Below are 17,265 nucleotides of genomic sequence, written 5' to 3'. Positions count from 1 at the left end.
TGAAATGAAAACGCTAATGGTCGAATCTCTACCGGATATGATATTTTAGTTTTACAATAATTAACCAAAGCACTTCCGTTGGCTCGAGTTATGAAAAGAGTTTTTACCGAGATAAATTGTTTAGTTATATGGACGCATCTACTGGAACAAATGCCTCGTCAGAATAACCAGACTAATTAATTGTTGTTAATATAATAGGATATTTGTAACGAAAGCTGGTTTGATAGTGTCTCATTGTCTATAACTATCTGGTGTAAGTAACGTAACCAAGTTTGGGCAACAGGGACGAAAAAAATTACTAATATGTACTATATTCCATCCCTTCAATAAACTAATTAGGCTGTATTTCCTTATTTTTTCATATAATCAATGATGTTATATGGAATAGAGAAACATAATGAATTATTCATTACTTGTTATCAGTCATATATTTATTATGTCGCTGATGAAAAAAAATCAAATTACCGTTTAAATAAAAATTAGATCGATGTGCAAAGCCTTACTAAATTTATTCAAATTCTTTATTACAAAATGAACTATGTTATATACTATAACCAGGGCCGGATTCAGGATAGGGCAGGCGGGGCTACTGCTCGGGGCTTCCACAGGAGAGGGGCCCCCACTATAAACATGAAAAAAATATCCAAATTTTGATGGGCCAGTTTTTTTGCATTTGTGTTAAGAATATTTGCACAAACATAATAATATTGTTATCGATATATCAGAAAGCCCTGATTGCAAGTTTTCATTTTCTGTCAATTTCTTCAATGTGTAAATTGTAATCTATACCCATAAGTTTGAGGGGAATGAAATAATTGTTGACCCTGCATGTCGTCTTTGAAATTTTGAGCTCAAAATTTTAAAAATTAGTTGACGAAATCACTTGAATGAACATTTCCAAACGGCACTGTCTATTGAACGGGTAGATTTTGGCCCGCTTCCCTTTTTTAAAAATGTTCAATTTTCTAAGCGGGGAGTTAAAAATTCAACTTTCCGAAAAAATTGAAAGGGCCCATCGTGTTTTCTTTTTCTTGTATAAATGTTAGGGTGATTAGTTTTGAACAACTATTCTTTTTTATAGCAAAAAAAATAGGGGCCCGCAATCCTTCGTTATCCCAGGGCCTCCAGACGTCCAAATACAGCCCTGACTAAGACGTATAGTTTGTGAATTTGTGGGCAGAAGAAATGACTTACTGTCAATACGAACGTTTCCAAAAATACTGCATGGAACTGAAGAAATAGTTACAATTTATGAAAAAGACAGTAAATAGTTTCTGTATACCGAAGTTTTTGTACTGATACAATTATTCACATGAAAAAATCATTAATAAATTGTTGAAGAGCAATGATAAGGAAATACTGTGAGTTCTGTAGTATATATACAAATCTCAACCAACCGTTAGATACTGACCTCATCAAAGTAAGAATGCACCTAACCTAACCTAACCCAACGTGTCAAGAACTGACACGTTGGGTTTGGAATCCTGGATATCATCTGGAATCCTGGATATCAACGTACCACGATTTCTCCCACAGGCTCACTTTATTTTTTGACCTATCAGAGCATTATATGTGTCGAAATTTCAATGAGGTCTCTTTCCATTGTGATATATTCTTCACGAATCTGAATAACTTCATCAGATCGCAAACTCATATTCAATTTAGGTAATCAAGAGAGATATATTTGCATTAACTTTCCATTAACACTATAGCAATGACAGTATTAGTAATAATTATAACAAATGGGTCACACGCTTTTCTAGGTCGAGTGGACTAAAGTCTGAAACTAAGGAGCTGGTTGATCATCGTCCTGTTAGAAAGATGTCTTCAACACTTTAGTCTAGCGTAGTCGCGTGATGCCTGAGACCCTAATGCACTTGCTGTCAGCATATCCACCGTATACAGTCTTAGCCTATATCCATCAACATAACGCGGCTCTAAGAGTACTTTATTACTGCCCACAGGACTTTTACGGTTTCGACGAGACACCGGTGTTGCCCGACGCTCCAGGGAATATTGAATCCGTTGTGGGGAACTATTCATTCCATACCCTCGGGTTTACACAAGCTAATAATCCTGATATAGTTCGTCCGAAAAGAAGAAGAAAACGGATAAAGTATCAAGATTTTCGTTTCGGACTCTTCAGAATCTATTCCGAATACTCTGTTGGGATGGTTGTTCTGATTGTTGTTGGAGTCTTTGGTGGCATTATACCCTCTCACCTCTTGAATCTCATTATTATGTCGGCTTGCCGCACGAAGGCAGAAATCTTGACCGGACAAATGCAGAAGGCTGTAATTCTTGACTCATTGCATCTGCTTAGGGTACATGATTTTCGGACCCAATGATCACTTGCCTCACGGTGTGGCAGGTGGTCATTGGTCATTGGTGAACGATGCTGACGCGCCTTCCCGAATGTGTTGGAGCTTCGGGGACATGGCACGACCAGCTTACCCGTCGAAGAAAAACTAATTATAACAATAAACGGGTAACTGTTAGACAGAGAAGCTATTATTATTATTACTATTCATATATCACTTGTCGGTTGCATGATTGAAAACCACCTAGGTACAGAAATACAACTGTTCTTGCCGTACTTCGCCTAATTGCAACCAGTTTTCCAGTTTTCTTGCGATTGAAATGCATTCAGCATGGGAACAATAAGAAATTACCTACTATTTACAATTCCACTTCGAAATATTCATGACTCGAGCGTTTAAGCTACAAATTTCAGTAAACGAAGGAGTACAGATACAATCTCCATATTTCGTGATCGAAACATTACTGGTCGCTCTCCCCCTCGATGCGGATTCGTATGATTTATTCCTTGCTTTTAACCCGTATTTACCTTTCTTTAAGGTGGATTTTCACCTGGAGATGGAGTTCCACGCTATTCTCAGCTATTACGTTTAATTTCCACTTTTGTTCTGTAAACTGCACATTACTCGTCTCGTACACTGGTCAGAAACGCCAATTTATTTCTTTCCCATCACGAAGTTTGTCAGGAAAAATGAAAGATGGTGGATACAGGTGTAAAATTAGCCAATGGGGTCAAGTTCAGAAAAAGAACATGGAGTACGAAGGAGTATGTGATTTACAACAATTTTATGTGAAATTGTAAACAGGAAAAACAATTGGTAGCCATTTCTTTCTAAAAGAAAAGTGCCAGAAAAACTTTTATATCTGAAAACTAAAACTGAAAATTATCTTAAATTTTTCATGATTTCAAGTAATATTCCCTTAACAAAAATTTCATTTTTCTGACGATTTCTATCAACCACTCAATATCATGTACAGTTATCAAATGCAATTATCCCACCATCCTCATGGAATGGAAGATAACAAAAATAGTTTAAAAAAATAAAAAACACGCTTTTGAAGAAAATCGAACTGAAAAGTTAAAAATATTTTTTTTAAATAAGCTTAAAAAAATAACGAACAAAAAATACTAGTACCTATTATTGTGAAAAAAGCGATGGGCGCTTGATATACCAAAAATCTGGCACAAAGCGCCCTCGCTTTTTTCACAATGATAATAGTATTTTTCGTTAGTTATTGTTTTAGGCTTATTTAAAAAAAATATTTGTAACTTTTTAGTTCGATATTCTTCAAGAGCTTCTTTTTTAGTTTTTTAAACTTTGGGATCAATTAGCCGTATATTGTTTAGTTTAGAAAGATTACCATTGATATTTTCCGATTCCGGAGAGGAAGCCTGAAAATCAGCTACCAAGCCCAAGGCAGCAGGCGCGCAAAGGAGGGTTACAAATTGATCAAGCAATAATGTCGATGTATTAAGGAGGTTACCTACAGCGCCATCTGTCATCGAATAGATCAAGCAAGGAGAGTTAAAAACAAACATACAAATGGAGGTAATAGGTTTGTTCTAGCAGCGCTTTCAAACGATACGGAATCGTACGAGGCATGCGCATACGAATATAGGCGTTCTAGCAAAGCAAATCCAGGATTCGAACTAATAGTCGCATGTTCTAGCGAAGACAAAATCCAGTTTGCAAACCGTATGAGAACTGTCGAAGTAGTCCAGAGGAATTCGTAAGGATTTTCAGTTTGTGACATGCGCAAATATTCGGAGTGATCGAGTGATCCGATATCACGTTTGTTATGATTTTGGAATGTGGATTTGTTGGTTATGTTATGTACCAGAGAAACGAGAAACCAAAATAAAAATATTTAGTGGCCTGATATTTGATTTAAAAAATCTTGTTTTTTATAGAACGGCAATCCTCAAAACTGCCAATTTTTTCATATTTGCGTTTGGAAATTCAGGTGAGTAAAATGATTTTCTGTTTTTGAATGAAAATCAAACAAGCATTTGGTAATTTTCAACTAAGCATCAACTATTTAACTCCATTATTGCAGGTAGGATTAGCCGAAATGTCATCAGGGTCATCAAGCTCTGAATCAAATTGGGGAAATAATTCAGAATCATCCAATGATGAGGAACTTGTCGAAATGCTGTTTCATCACCATGAGAGACCGAAAAATGAAGGCTACCTCGAGGTCACTGTACCACTGTACAATAACCAGGAATTTGTTGAGCACTTTCGAGTTGGCAGACAAGTTGCACAGGATATTGCACATCAATATGAAAACAGTGAATTTTTCAAATCTCAAACAGGGGGCAATGGCAAATTATCTGCCTTTGATCAAACCTTGATTTTTTTGTGGTTTGCTGGCCATGCAACATCATCCTTCAGAGATGTAGGAGACCGGTTCGATGTAACAGTCAGCTGTGTATTTTATGTCCTCAGAAGGTTGATCAACTTCCTGAGTGGAATATCCTCAAACATCATCAAATGGCCATCAGACTTGGAGAAAGCTGATATTGAAAGGCATTTCAGAGAAAAAGGATTTCCCGGAGTCATTGGTGCTATTGATGGATCTCATATAAAAATAGACAAACCTACTATTGATCCAGACTCATATTTGAATAGGAAACATTTTCACTCCATTCAGGTGAGTTTGAAAATTGAGATTTATAACTGATTGCAAATGTCCTTTTATTTGTTTTTATTATTTATCTTTCTTACTCGGTTATTTTACTTCTTGTTTTTTTACAGATACAAGCTGTGTGCGATCATGAATTGGTGATAAGAGATATTTTTATTGGGTATCCAGGCTCTGTCCATGATAGCAGAGTTTTCAAGAATTCACCTTTGTGTGCAGAATTGGTGAATAGGTGTCATGATTTTTATTTACTTGGAGATAGTGGCTATCCTTGTATGAGGAACTTATTAACCCCATTCAAGGATAGAGGAAACCTTACAGCCATAGAAACGAATTTCAACCTGAAGTTATCAACAAATCGGTATGTCATCGAACACTGCTTCGGCTTATTGAAACAGAAGTGGAGACAACTGTATCATGTCAAGTTGAGAAAAATAGATGATATAGTGCATTTCATTCGTGCCTGTTGTGTGCTGCACAATTTATCCATTAGGGATCAATTTCCCATTGACGAACTTGAACCAAATGTGGAAAACGTCCTTTTACCCCCCATCAACGAGGAAGAGGATGAAGATAATCACATCAATAGAGATGCTGTAGACCACAGAAATTTTGTAGCTCGACAAGTTTTAAGATAGGAATAAAATTGTAATATTTCTGTTTGTTTGTTCATTTCATTGTTTGGCATAGGTTAAATAAACATCTATTCAAATAAAATAAGAATGATTTTTAAAAGTATAAAAATATAATTTGCTCAAGGGTGGGTACTTTACGACCTGATTAAGAGTTCATTAAAATAATCGGTGCTGAGAATGACACCACATCCTGTCGTTTGCTAGAGTGACAGTACAGCCCCAGCACCGATTATTTTAATGGGTTGTTAATCAGTTCGTAAAGTACCTGTCCTAACACATGTAAATTTCTTCATGAAATGTTTCAATGTATTCTTTTATTTAAATTTGAATATTCATTGAATAATATGAAACACGGTGGATAGTTTATTTTCTATTTATAAAAAACAAAACATTACGTACAAAAAACATAAAACTTTATATATAGACTAATAACATGTGTCCTTGACTAATAACTTCTTTCTATATAATATCACATTACACAAACTTTATGTATGACATAAAATATCAAATCAACATCTGAATTCTTATTTTTGCTCCTTCGTCCGAGCAAATAATTTCTTGTTTATAATAATTTAACATTGAATAATATGAAACACAGTGGATAGTTTATTTGCTATTTATAAAAAACAAAGTATAAGGTACTATATAATGAACAAAATAAACAAACATGAAACTTTATATACCTATAAACTAATAACTTCTTTCTAAATAATATCACATAACAGGAACTCTATGTAAGACATAAGATATCAAACTAAATGCCTCATACTAACATATTGAATTCAGAATATGTTATCAACATCTGCATTTTTGCTTTTGCTCATTTGTCGGAGCAAATTATTTCTTGTTTCTAATTATTCAACACTGAATATTATTAAACACAGTGGATATTTGCTATTTATAAAAAACAAAGTATTATAATGAACAAAATAAACAAACATGAAACTTTTTATACCTATAAACTAATAACTTCTTTCTACATAATATCACATAACAGGAACTCTATGTATGACGTAAGATATCAAACTAAATGCCTCATACTAACATATTGAATTCAACATCTGAATTCTTGTTTTTGCTCATTTGTCCGAGCAAAATATTTCTTGTTTCTAATAATTCATTTCTCTTCTTTCTTATTTCTAACTTTTCTTTTTCCAATTTTAACATTTCTTCTATTTTTAATTTTTCCAGCTTAATTCTTTCATCTTGGTATTGTTTCCTATCAATCCGTATTTGTTGTAAAATTGAATCTTTTTTATACTTGGGAGCGTGAATCCTTGTCTTTATTTTCTGTGGTGTACAATTTACAGATGTCTTTGGTCGTTTTTCATTGATCGTGGTAAGTCCTTCCCCATCTACCAAGTCTAGTTCCATATTTTTGATTTCATTCTGTGTGTCTGCTAAATTTTCTTTATTTGCTGTTATCTTCCTTGGTGTTATGACACCAGATGAAGATAATAAAATTTCTGGGTTAATACTCCTTTTTTTTTGAAATATGGCATCCATTTCTTCTGCAAATTCAAAATATCTTCTTCCCCTCCCAGTTTTTGAATTGTTTTCAATGTATTTCTTATAGTTTCTCTCTAGTACACGCCATCGATTTTCACAATTTCCTGCTGAATATTTCAGCTTGTATTTATGATAAATGTAATTTGCAATGATTTCCCACATTTTTTTTAAATTACGAATCTCCATACCACCTACTTTGTGCCTGAACATCTTGTAACAGTCTATTAGAATTAGGGAATGATCTTTAGACCAATGGTGGTTCATCTCATCTTTACCTATGTGTTTACCTATGTCATTTACTACTGATACAGGCTGTGAAGGACCTGACTGTAGATACTGCCCTTGTAGAGAAACACTTCTTGTATTGGATGGGTGTGAGATAAATTCTGATAAATCTAAAAAAACACATATTAGAAGCAAAACCTTACAGAGAATGTACAACTCACCAAGAATGTACAACTCACCGTTGATATCAGTATTGTCCATTTTGGCCAAGCCGATGACTATTCAGCCAATTCAATACGTTTTTATTTTTATCGGTTTTCACCTTCACTTTTTTCGCTGCACAAAATATAAATTTCAAATTTCCAACTAATAAGTCAGTTTATATGACAATTGACATTTATCAACACAAATAAGCGTTCTAGCAGGACATGAATCCCAAACTATTTGCAACCAGTCTCACGACATACATGCGCAGTTGGCCAGTCCATAACACTAGCTTCAAACCATCCGAAATTTCTTGCTAGAACAAACCTAATAAAAGCGTGTTAATTAATAAAAAATGTATTAAGACAACTATACCGGCTGCTTACAAAATTATTGTAAACGGAGCCATTCACTTGTTTCTGAGGCAAAAAAATTGAAATTATGACGAAAGTGTAGTTTTTTAGATCTAATATTTCTAATGAAAAAAATTAAAAATCTATTTCGACTTAACCTCAATTGAAATCAAAATGAGCAGTTCAAATGGAAGCCATTTAGATTGTTTGATAGAATATACAATTAATTCTCTTTTCAACGATATAATATAAGTAACCATCAGTAACCATTTCAATATGGCGGCACTATGATGTTATCTCATAACTTTTCACCAACTCACAATTTTATTTATGGTATTTTTTATTTCAGATATATCAGAGATAAATTAAGTGAAGTTGGTGAATAATTTCAACTCCCAACTTTCCATTTAAAAACTTGACAAACATTGTATTTTGTTTGTCAATACATCAAATTGATTGACAATATTCCTATAGTTGACGTCATATTAAATTTAGAGAATTTTGAAAGAACATGGACTTGTATTATATTATCGAAAAGAGAATTTCATATTCCACAGTCATTAGAAATATCGACTAACATGAACTACATCGTTCCCAATTTCGAAATTATCACCCCAGTAACAACTGAAGGTGCCTTGTAATGTATAATTACATTGATTTTGTTGGAATTCTTAAGAAATACCTTATACCTTAATTGCTGATATTTCTGACCGGCAACAAAAATCTGTTTTTCCGTTAACTAGCTGTCGCATCCCTACGAACGACAACCCCCAGAAGTACTAAGGACTAACGAGGTCTTATCTTTTAACGTGTGATTCCAAACACGGATTTGACGATAGCAAGTGAAAATCGATCGTTCAGCCTGGGGCTTGAACGACCGACCAGCACGGCGGTCGATTTGAGTGGGTAAATAAAGCACTCACGTCGAACCGACCGGCTACCAGCCGACCGACCGACAACAATCTCAACTTACCAATTGAAAATAACAATTTAATACACCTCTGTACCAGTCATATGATGTTTGTGAGTTTTAGGAGATAAACAATCAATTAAACACATAACTTAGTTATATTCATAACTTAGTAATATTTCAGGACTATCTGAGAAGATAGAACTCATTACAAATAGATATGATTATAGAACTCTACTTATACACTGAAGAAAGAACAAACATTGCATTCGTTGCATATCTTGTTATTGCGGTGAAGGTTATATTGGTGGAACTTTGAGACCATTGAAAATGCGTGAGAATGGACATCGAAAATTCATCGGAAATAAACAATTCGGAGGATCAAAATTTTCAAAAATTTGAAATCAGACGGTGAATATTGAGTTGAATGAAACAAGATCAGAATGATTGTCAATCAACTGCTCAAGAGTTGGCGTATATTCTCATATTTCGAGGATTGAATTCTTAACAGATTCTTATAAACGGATCGCACTTTTCTATTTTCCTAAAGAAAGATATGGAAAGTGGCGAAATTGCAACAGAACAACCTGTACTGATTCGAATGTATCGAAAGTCGATCAACGACATGTTGACATCTGTCGAGAAACGAATTACTTTTAATTTTTCTTCAAGACTGAGGCAGATTTTGGCAGATTTTGTATTGAGTACAAGTTATTAATGAATTGTACATTTTTTGTGAAAAATACTTTGCATTTAAGTGATAACTTATCGGGTTGAACAAATAAATTTGCCTATTCTACACCTGTATAAAGTTCTCCATTACAATTTTTATTCCTAGACAGGTTGATTCAAAACTCTGATTGCCTTCATAAAAACGGCTTCTGTTCAACATTTCTGGCTGAAAAACCATTTTTTTTTTCAATGGAATAGTATAGTCCCTTGGAAAATTAATCGCAATTCATCCTAAACTAAAATAATTCAAATTCTTCCCGAGACTTGATCTTCGATCCCGCTTTGGCCTCGATTCTGAGAATATCGATGCCCGTTTCTTTGAATCTTTTGCACATATTCTTTTGAATCGAAATTTGTCAGTTGTACCCACCCTTTATTTTTCTCCAAGTAGTTTATGGAATCCTCAGGGGTCTCATCAGATCTGAGGTTAGGTTTGTATGTTGTTTTATTACTACTGGAATCCTAAACAAGTAGTTTCCAAACAAGAACAGTTCATGCGGTCAAAAATTCGGAAATTTTTATGAGTCAATAGTGAGAAATTACAATAAGTTACTGTCTTAGTCATCCCTCTTTGACTTGACCACGGAACAGAAACGCATTTCTTTCTCCGAAGGCTACCAAGTACAGTCTTTGATCAACCGAAGGTGGAATTAATTTAATTGAGTCAAATCACTAATCTAGCGGTTAGATGAATGACTGCTGTCTATTACCATGAGAAGGTAATAAGTGATCGGGGTGGTTATTTACCGCCACACTCAATATTATTAACATACAGAGGCGGCTCGGTAGTTGCTATGGTAATTGTTTGTCGGCGCCTCCAGAACACGTCAGCACTTTTGGACCACAATTACGAGACGGAATCGGCTTAAACAATGCTTCGTCAAGACATAGGATTTTTCCTAAATAGTGACGGTGAATTTGCGGTGGCCGAAACATAATGATGTGTTTGCTGCGTAATTAATAACTTCTATCTAGGAAGGCGTTGAAGGACAAGACAAACTCTGTGGTAGACAACGTGTCTGATAGAAACTTAATGAAGCAAAATTTTAAAAAACGACAAAATACCAGTAGGTTTTTTCATGGACTTCTCTTAAGAAGTGTACACTATATTGGATTGTATTAATTGTGGTACTGAACAAATTAAAGTGGCCTTTTCGAATGAAAATACAGTAGGAAAGCATTTTTTCTCGAAACAAAAAACAAAAATACTGTAAGAAATACAATCCAATATAGTGACAGCCTGTGAAAGCTGTCACAAATGCTATGTTAGTCAAACCGAACGATATCTTAACACACGCGTTTCAGAACACATGAACTGAATGTAAAAAAACCCCACAGCTCTCGTTGAACATGAAAAAGAATATGGACAGATTTTTTATTCTGATCATCCAACTATTCTAGATGTTCAACCATATTTTTCCAAAATACTTTTGAGCGAAATGATACATATCCTCAAATGCAACAGAAGAAAAAAAATACGTCGACAAAACTCAATTGCAATGGCGTGTTCTGCAGCAGTCTCGGTCGCAACATTAGCCGCAACTTGGTGCAATTGAAAGCGGCTGTCGGAAGTGTTTAAGAACTGACCTTATCTACCTTTAATAATGTATGTTAAACTACCCTTAAGTGCTGGCAAATTGTTCTAAGAACCTGAAGCCTGTTTCGCCGACACCATGCAATTCCTAATTTATTCAACGTTAATACAACGTGCCGTTTTCCGTTGATAAGAGTCTCAACCCCGGAGTTTTTAGTCGCGGTCAATATTAATGGCTTGTAAGAAAAATAACGATATACCTACTACTAAAACACTTTCGATACTCAATTTCTGAGTCATTTTTCATATGCTCAAGCGAAATGCTCAAAACACTTGAAGTTTTTCATCTCATCAGAGAATACAACAATCATTCGTAAAAATTCAATGATGATAAACTGTTGAATATTCGTGCAGGAGTAACAGGATTTTCAGTCAAAAATTTATTGTCAAGCTTTCCGTCTTCTTCAGGACACTATAATAAAAATATAATAGAAAAAAGATGATTGACAATGTTTCATGATAAATTTCATTAGTTTGGACTTCCATTGTCTGATATATAAAATTATATAACTATAGAAATAACAATTATATTAATCAAAAAAAAAACCTTAATTGGAAAAGTAGTGAAATAAAATACAAGTAAAAATAAAACTAGAAATAAACATAAAAAATTAAGAGATTCCAAGCCAAGATACTTCACGTCTTCGGGTGATGACTGTCATCACCCGAAGACGATTGTGGATACTAACAATCGAAACATCGTGAAGTAACTTGCTTTGGAATCTCTTACTTTTTTATTTCTATTTTTTGTTCAATTGTTCTATTTTTAAATGTATTTCATTTCACTATTATTTCATTTCAGGTTTTCCTGCCTTATATAATTGTTATTTTCAGCTATCCATTTTTAATTTTTCTTTTTTAGTTCTTTCAGGGATTTCAAATCATTTTATATAGTAAACAATGGAAGTCCGTATAGTAGACAATGAAATTCACAATAGAAAAAGCTTGAAAGAATAATCCCAAGTAAATTGAGTTCAAAATGCTTTGAAATTATTAATTAAATGATAAATTTCACAAAATTCAGATATTGATGAGATAGAAAAATAAGTGTTTTATTGAACCATACTACGTTATGTACTTGAACGAATGGAATAACTTGATAGGTAGCATTAGAACCACTGGCGTAGTCTAGTCATCTCCTAATGATGCTAAGTTGGTAGCAAAACGCGCGTCGGGATTATTTTTTATTGGTGTAGGAAAACTGTTTTCATAGGATTCGATTTTTTTCTGAATAGAGAATTGATTCTATAGTGAAAATGAGATATATTCACCGTCTTACTGAATATCGTTTACATAGATTTTAATTTAATTATATACTTGTATTTCATTTATAGTTTTGCAAAAAGTTTTTTGCATTATACGTTCATAAAACTAGGTAGTACTGATTAATTTTACTAAACTGGTCAAAGCATGTGAGCAAAATTGAGTTATAATGAATAATAACGATATTTAGGAAGAATTTACGAGGGTAGTCTGAAAAGTTTCGGACCTCAACGTGAAGATAACAGCACTCGTGAATGAAAACTAGTGAATTTAGTTATTCATCTGTTGACAGTTACTCACTAAAGTTTCAGCAATTTTGGAGGCGCAGTTGATATGTAACAGTCGTTTGAATAAGTTAATGTTAGTGTTTTTATGAAAATGTTGTTTTTGAAAGGCAATACGACTACGCAAATCAAAGATGAGTTGGATTCTGTGTATGAGGACTCTGCACCATTAGTCCAGTCATAGTAAGTTCACCTCGGAACTCGAGATACCCAGCTGTAAGTCTGTAAATACTTGTATATTGACACCCTAAAAGTTGTCTCAAAACCTACATATGGTAGGGTGTAAGCAACTATTAAATTTCAAGATCAAAGGTCATACAAAATTCTCTACAAATTTTGTTTGGAAAAATTCTTTATACGGTGAACCGTTTTCGAGATTAAGGGCGGAGAGCACGCGGTCACAGCATCACTTCAGGTCAACCGGTGCCTCCGGTCGAAAACGCGCCATATATAGTTGTTGAACTATCGATAAATCAATGATTATAAATATTCGTCAATTTTTATTAACTATTATATTATATTTTATCATTTTTTTCCTAACTTATCCACTTTATATTCAGTATTAATTTATTTAACAACACTTACCTGCCTATGTAATTGCAGAATTGTTAATGAAAATATAGGAATTATATTTGAATTTTAACCTAATTAATATTTATAACTTCTTACAAGATGAAAAAAAAAAACAAATTAATTATGAATTAATCTTTTTATTAAAAAATATCATTGAATACATTTATTTTTATTGAAAGTAAAGAAATGGAGTAAAGGGTACAAAAACTACAATTTATAATTTTAATCATCTTCTTCCTCTTCATCGTCGTCTTCTGGCTGCTGGTAAATTTCAAACTGGTCTTCATTATCGTCTTCAACGACATTTGTCTCAAGTTCTTCCATGATTTCGGGGTCAAAGGTTCCATCTTCGATAATGTCGCTCTGATATGGTAGAGCATTGAGACAAGCTTGCTCATTACATTGGCCACAAGCTAAAGAGCATTGCAAGCCCGTTTTCCTGATTTGGAACCCCATACCTGGGGTTCCAAATCATGTCCTAACCAAGTTTGAACTTGATAATATACATATGATTTAAGTTTTTCTCTTAATCATTTTTTAATTTTAGTAAACGGATATCAGTATTATTGAATAGGTGTTTTTATATTCTTATTTAATATTTCTATACTTTTATTTATATTTATTCTTCACAAGTTTTGTCAACAAGATTTATTCTTAATGACAATAAAGTATATTATTATTATTATTTAGTCATGAAAAAGCTGTCCTCGCCTTGAGTACCGCGTTTGTCAAAAACGTGTTCGAATAAACATTTCCAATGCTCTGTTGGCGCAGTTTAGGCGAAATAAATCCGAATTTTGGCATCCATTAATTCCTGAAGATGAAACTTGGATTCACCATTATACGCTCAAAACCAAAATACAGTTCAAACAGTGGACTGCAAAGGGGAAACCACCTCCAAAAAAAGCAAAAACTGTTTTTTCGACTGAAAAAGTTATGGCGACTGTTTTTTGGGATAGTCGTGGAGTTATTATAATCAATTATCTTCATAATAAAAAAGCCATTACAGAAGCATAATATGCGCCATTAGGTACTTGACAATCTGAAAACAGAACTTGCGGCAAAACGGTCAGAGAAAAAAAATCCTGTTTCACCAAGAAAACGCACCGTCCCACACCTCAGCGGTTGTCATGGCGAAAATCCACGAAATACGCTTTGAACTGCTTGACCATCCGCCTTACTCAACAGATCTAGCCCCAAGCGACTTCTTTTTGTTCCCTCATATTAAAATTACGCTCGGAGGACAGAGGCAACCTTCGTGATCAATTATTTTGCAAAGAAAAATGTCGAGTACTATTTGGTCGGGTTACAAAGATGGGGGCATCGCTGGAAGAAATGTGTAGAATTAAAAGGAGACTTATTGAAAAATCTGAAAAAATGTCATGTATCTTTGTTAGGTCGGAAACTTTCCGGACCACTCTCGTATTTCCACTATTCTGAAAAAAACTTATAGGTTAGTAGTACATTAGCTTAGTACGCTGTAATGAATTTTTGTTTCTGTATTTTATTCGTTAGATTCGCTTCTTCTGTAATTTTTATAATTTTGTTTGGAAAAAACTGAGATCATTATATAGTTCCAGTATAACAAAAAATAAATATTTCGTATGACAACGACAGAATTGTCAGGACGAACGAAAGTACAATTTCTGACAAAGCTTCAAGTTTTCAAAAAACCCTCTGCTAATGTAAGCGTGACAACAAATAACCCGAAGCCAACAAAACCGACTTCTGCACAAACGGCACAACCGCCGAAATACCTGTCACAAAATCCATTGAGGCGTTTTACAAGAATTACGGCATGCCAAATTTTCGCCGGCGCATCGCAATGGATTTGCATTTCGAATGGGAACTATAAAATCATTAGAGTAAAGTTTTGATTTATGGACACATATTTAGAAGTATAATTTATTTCAAGTGGGGGTCTGAAAGGGTGCACAATAGGGTGCAACGGTTCGCCGCAAAGTGCCTGTTAATGTTTGCGTGTTTTTCGCCCCAGGAGCGCCCTGAAAGGGATTGCGAAGGGTTCATACATATCGTGGGAGAAGAGATATCGTTGGAGATGAATAAGTTATAGAATTTCGATCGTAATGAACAGACAGACAATTCATTGCTTTCACTGGTCATATATCTGGCATGTCATTATTCAGTTGGGTGTTCAGTCATTAGCAAATATTGTTTTTTCCTTACTAGTACCTACTATGAAGTACAAACTATATTGCTAGTGAAAACATTCTATATGATATATGTCAATCTCACCCTTGACCGTCTTTCCCCTGTTCGAAAATATGCATTGAATGTTATGAAACATTGGTAAAAAATTCAGGTGATGTTTATTGAAATATCAAAATGAAAATTCGTTTTTGGTCTTCCTAATACCAGTTGTCTAGGTACTAAGATACGAAAGTGTAAACTATCTGTTTGTTATACAAAAAAAACTCTTGCTGAATACAACCATCACATTGAAAAAGTCCATTGATATGTTTTTTTGTGAATTGATCGCTTCTATGAAATTCAACCAAATGACTTTCATACCAATGATTTTCATACCTAAAAACTGTGTTCTGTGACACCTATTCTCACATAATAGTTTATAGAACGGCAACACGCGTCTCTATACAAAATTTATTGTATTTCAACTTGTAATGATTTCTCCTATTGGGGTTTTGTAAAATGTTTGAGTGAACATATTACAATAAAGTATCCTCCAATTCGTTTATTGATCTCCGTCGACTAAATTCGTTAAAGACACAAGATACTCTCAATAACTACATTTACATTTGACTGTGACTTAAACAGGGTGTAACTAAATAAGTGTAAAACATTTAAGAAGGTGATTCCTCATCGAAAAAAAGATAGGATCTTTCATATAAAAAAATTTCTTAGGAGATACTCTTAATAACTACATCTATATTTAACTGTGACTTATATGTATACTGGAATCTCTCAACATGTTACGCCACTGGTTCGAAAATTGATGTTTGCGTGTCGGTCTCAGTGGCAGAGCTACCGAAATTTTACATTCACAAGATGTTTGCGGTTTGAAATAATTAACTGAGTGGTTTTGTACAATGTAACCGAACGTTTCTGTATCTTCCGGTTCTTGTTAGGAGATTTCAGATAATTAGTGGAAATTTTCATCATCTATCCGTCTACATAATCTCTAAAGCTACCTCTAAAATTACTAGTCTGGTATTTCTGAAAGAAACAACAGAAGAATCAGTTAACTTGCATATGGGAAGGTATACTTATTCCCACAATACGGAAAACGTTTAGAATGATTGTTCTCTCGTTAAGACATAAGTATTTCACACAATTACTATACTTATCAAAACATTTAAATCAACGAAGCTAAATCACCTAATACTTCACCACTCTTTTGAAATGACGAATCACTTCCACTGAAAATAATACATTCCAAACAATCTGAATAGATTCATTTTTTGTTCATTAAGTCCACTTGACACATGATCCTCGACAGAAAATTCAATAATTACACATGATCAGTAATATCCAATACTTCAAAGAAGTGAGGCAACTTCATAACAGATGAAGAGTCATATTAGAGACAGAGAAGATGAGAAGGATGATGCTATACAACTTCAGAACGTATTGTATATGCATTAATAAAATGCAAATTCGACAATGATATCATGCATCATGCATGGAACATGGAATATGAGCATAATGCATGGAACATGAGCATCATGCATGAAACATAAAATATAGAAGATGGGAAGGATCTAATTTCCTTCTTTGATTGACGACTTGTTTATTTTGTGAAAATTCATGTTCACTGAGGATACATTATGAAAACTATAAAAACTTTAAAAACACACGTTTGTTTTTCTATTTTCCAGTTAGTTTTGAAAATGGTGTAATGACCGAAACTAGTCAACAAATATAGAACTATCGTGGAAAATAGACAAAGGTGTGTTTTTATAGTTTTTATAGTGTACCCTCAGTCATCTAACTTCCTGAACATTGGTAAATATATAACACGTTTTTCATTAGTAGGTAG

At 33.9% G+C, this 17,265-nt stretch overlaps 2 protein-coding genes across 2 annotated transcripts in view; one reads left to right on the top strand and one right to left on the bottom strand.

Moving 5' to 3' along the window:
* LOC111506044 (homeobox protein B-H1) overlaps positions 1-17,265 on the top strand; it is a 98,814-nt gene that overhangs the window by 65,806 nt on the left and 15,743 nt on the right. The window lies entirely within an intron of this gene.
* LOC141485425 (uncharacterized) lies at positions 5,958-7,795 on the bottom strand. Its single transcript, XM_074182123.1, has 2 exons — positions 7,556-7,795; positions 5,958-7,504 (listed from the first exon to the last, which is right to left on the bottom strand). The coding sequence occupies exons 1-2, from the start codon at positions 7,593-7,595 to the stop codon at positions 6,636-6,638; spliced, it is 909 nt and encodes a 302-aa protein (XP_074038224.1). The 5' UTR covers positions 7,596-7,795; the 3' UTR covers positions 5,958-6,635.

This window comes from Leptinotarsa decemlineata, unplaced genomic scaffold, assembly GCF_025532065.1.
Source record: "Leptinotarsa decemlineata unplaced genomic scaffold, Ldec_3_MD MMD2_tig00026328_RagTag_RagTag, whole genome shotgun sequence".
Lineage (NCBI taxonomy): Eukaryota > Metazoa > Arthropoda > Insecta > Coleoptera > Chrysomelidae > Leptinotarsa > Leptinotarsa decemlineata.
This window is presented reverse-complemented; position numbering and strand designations above follow the sequence as displayed.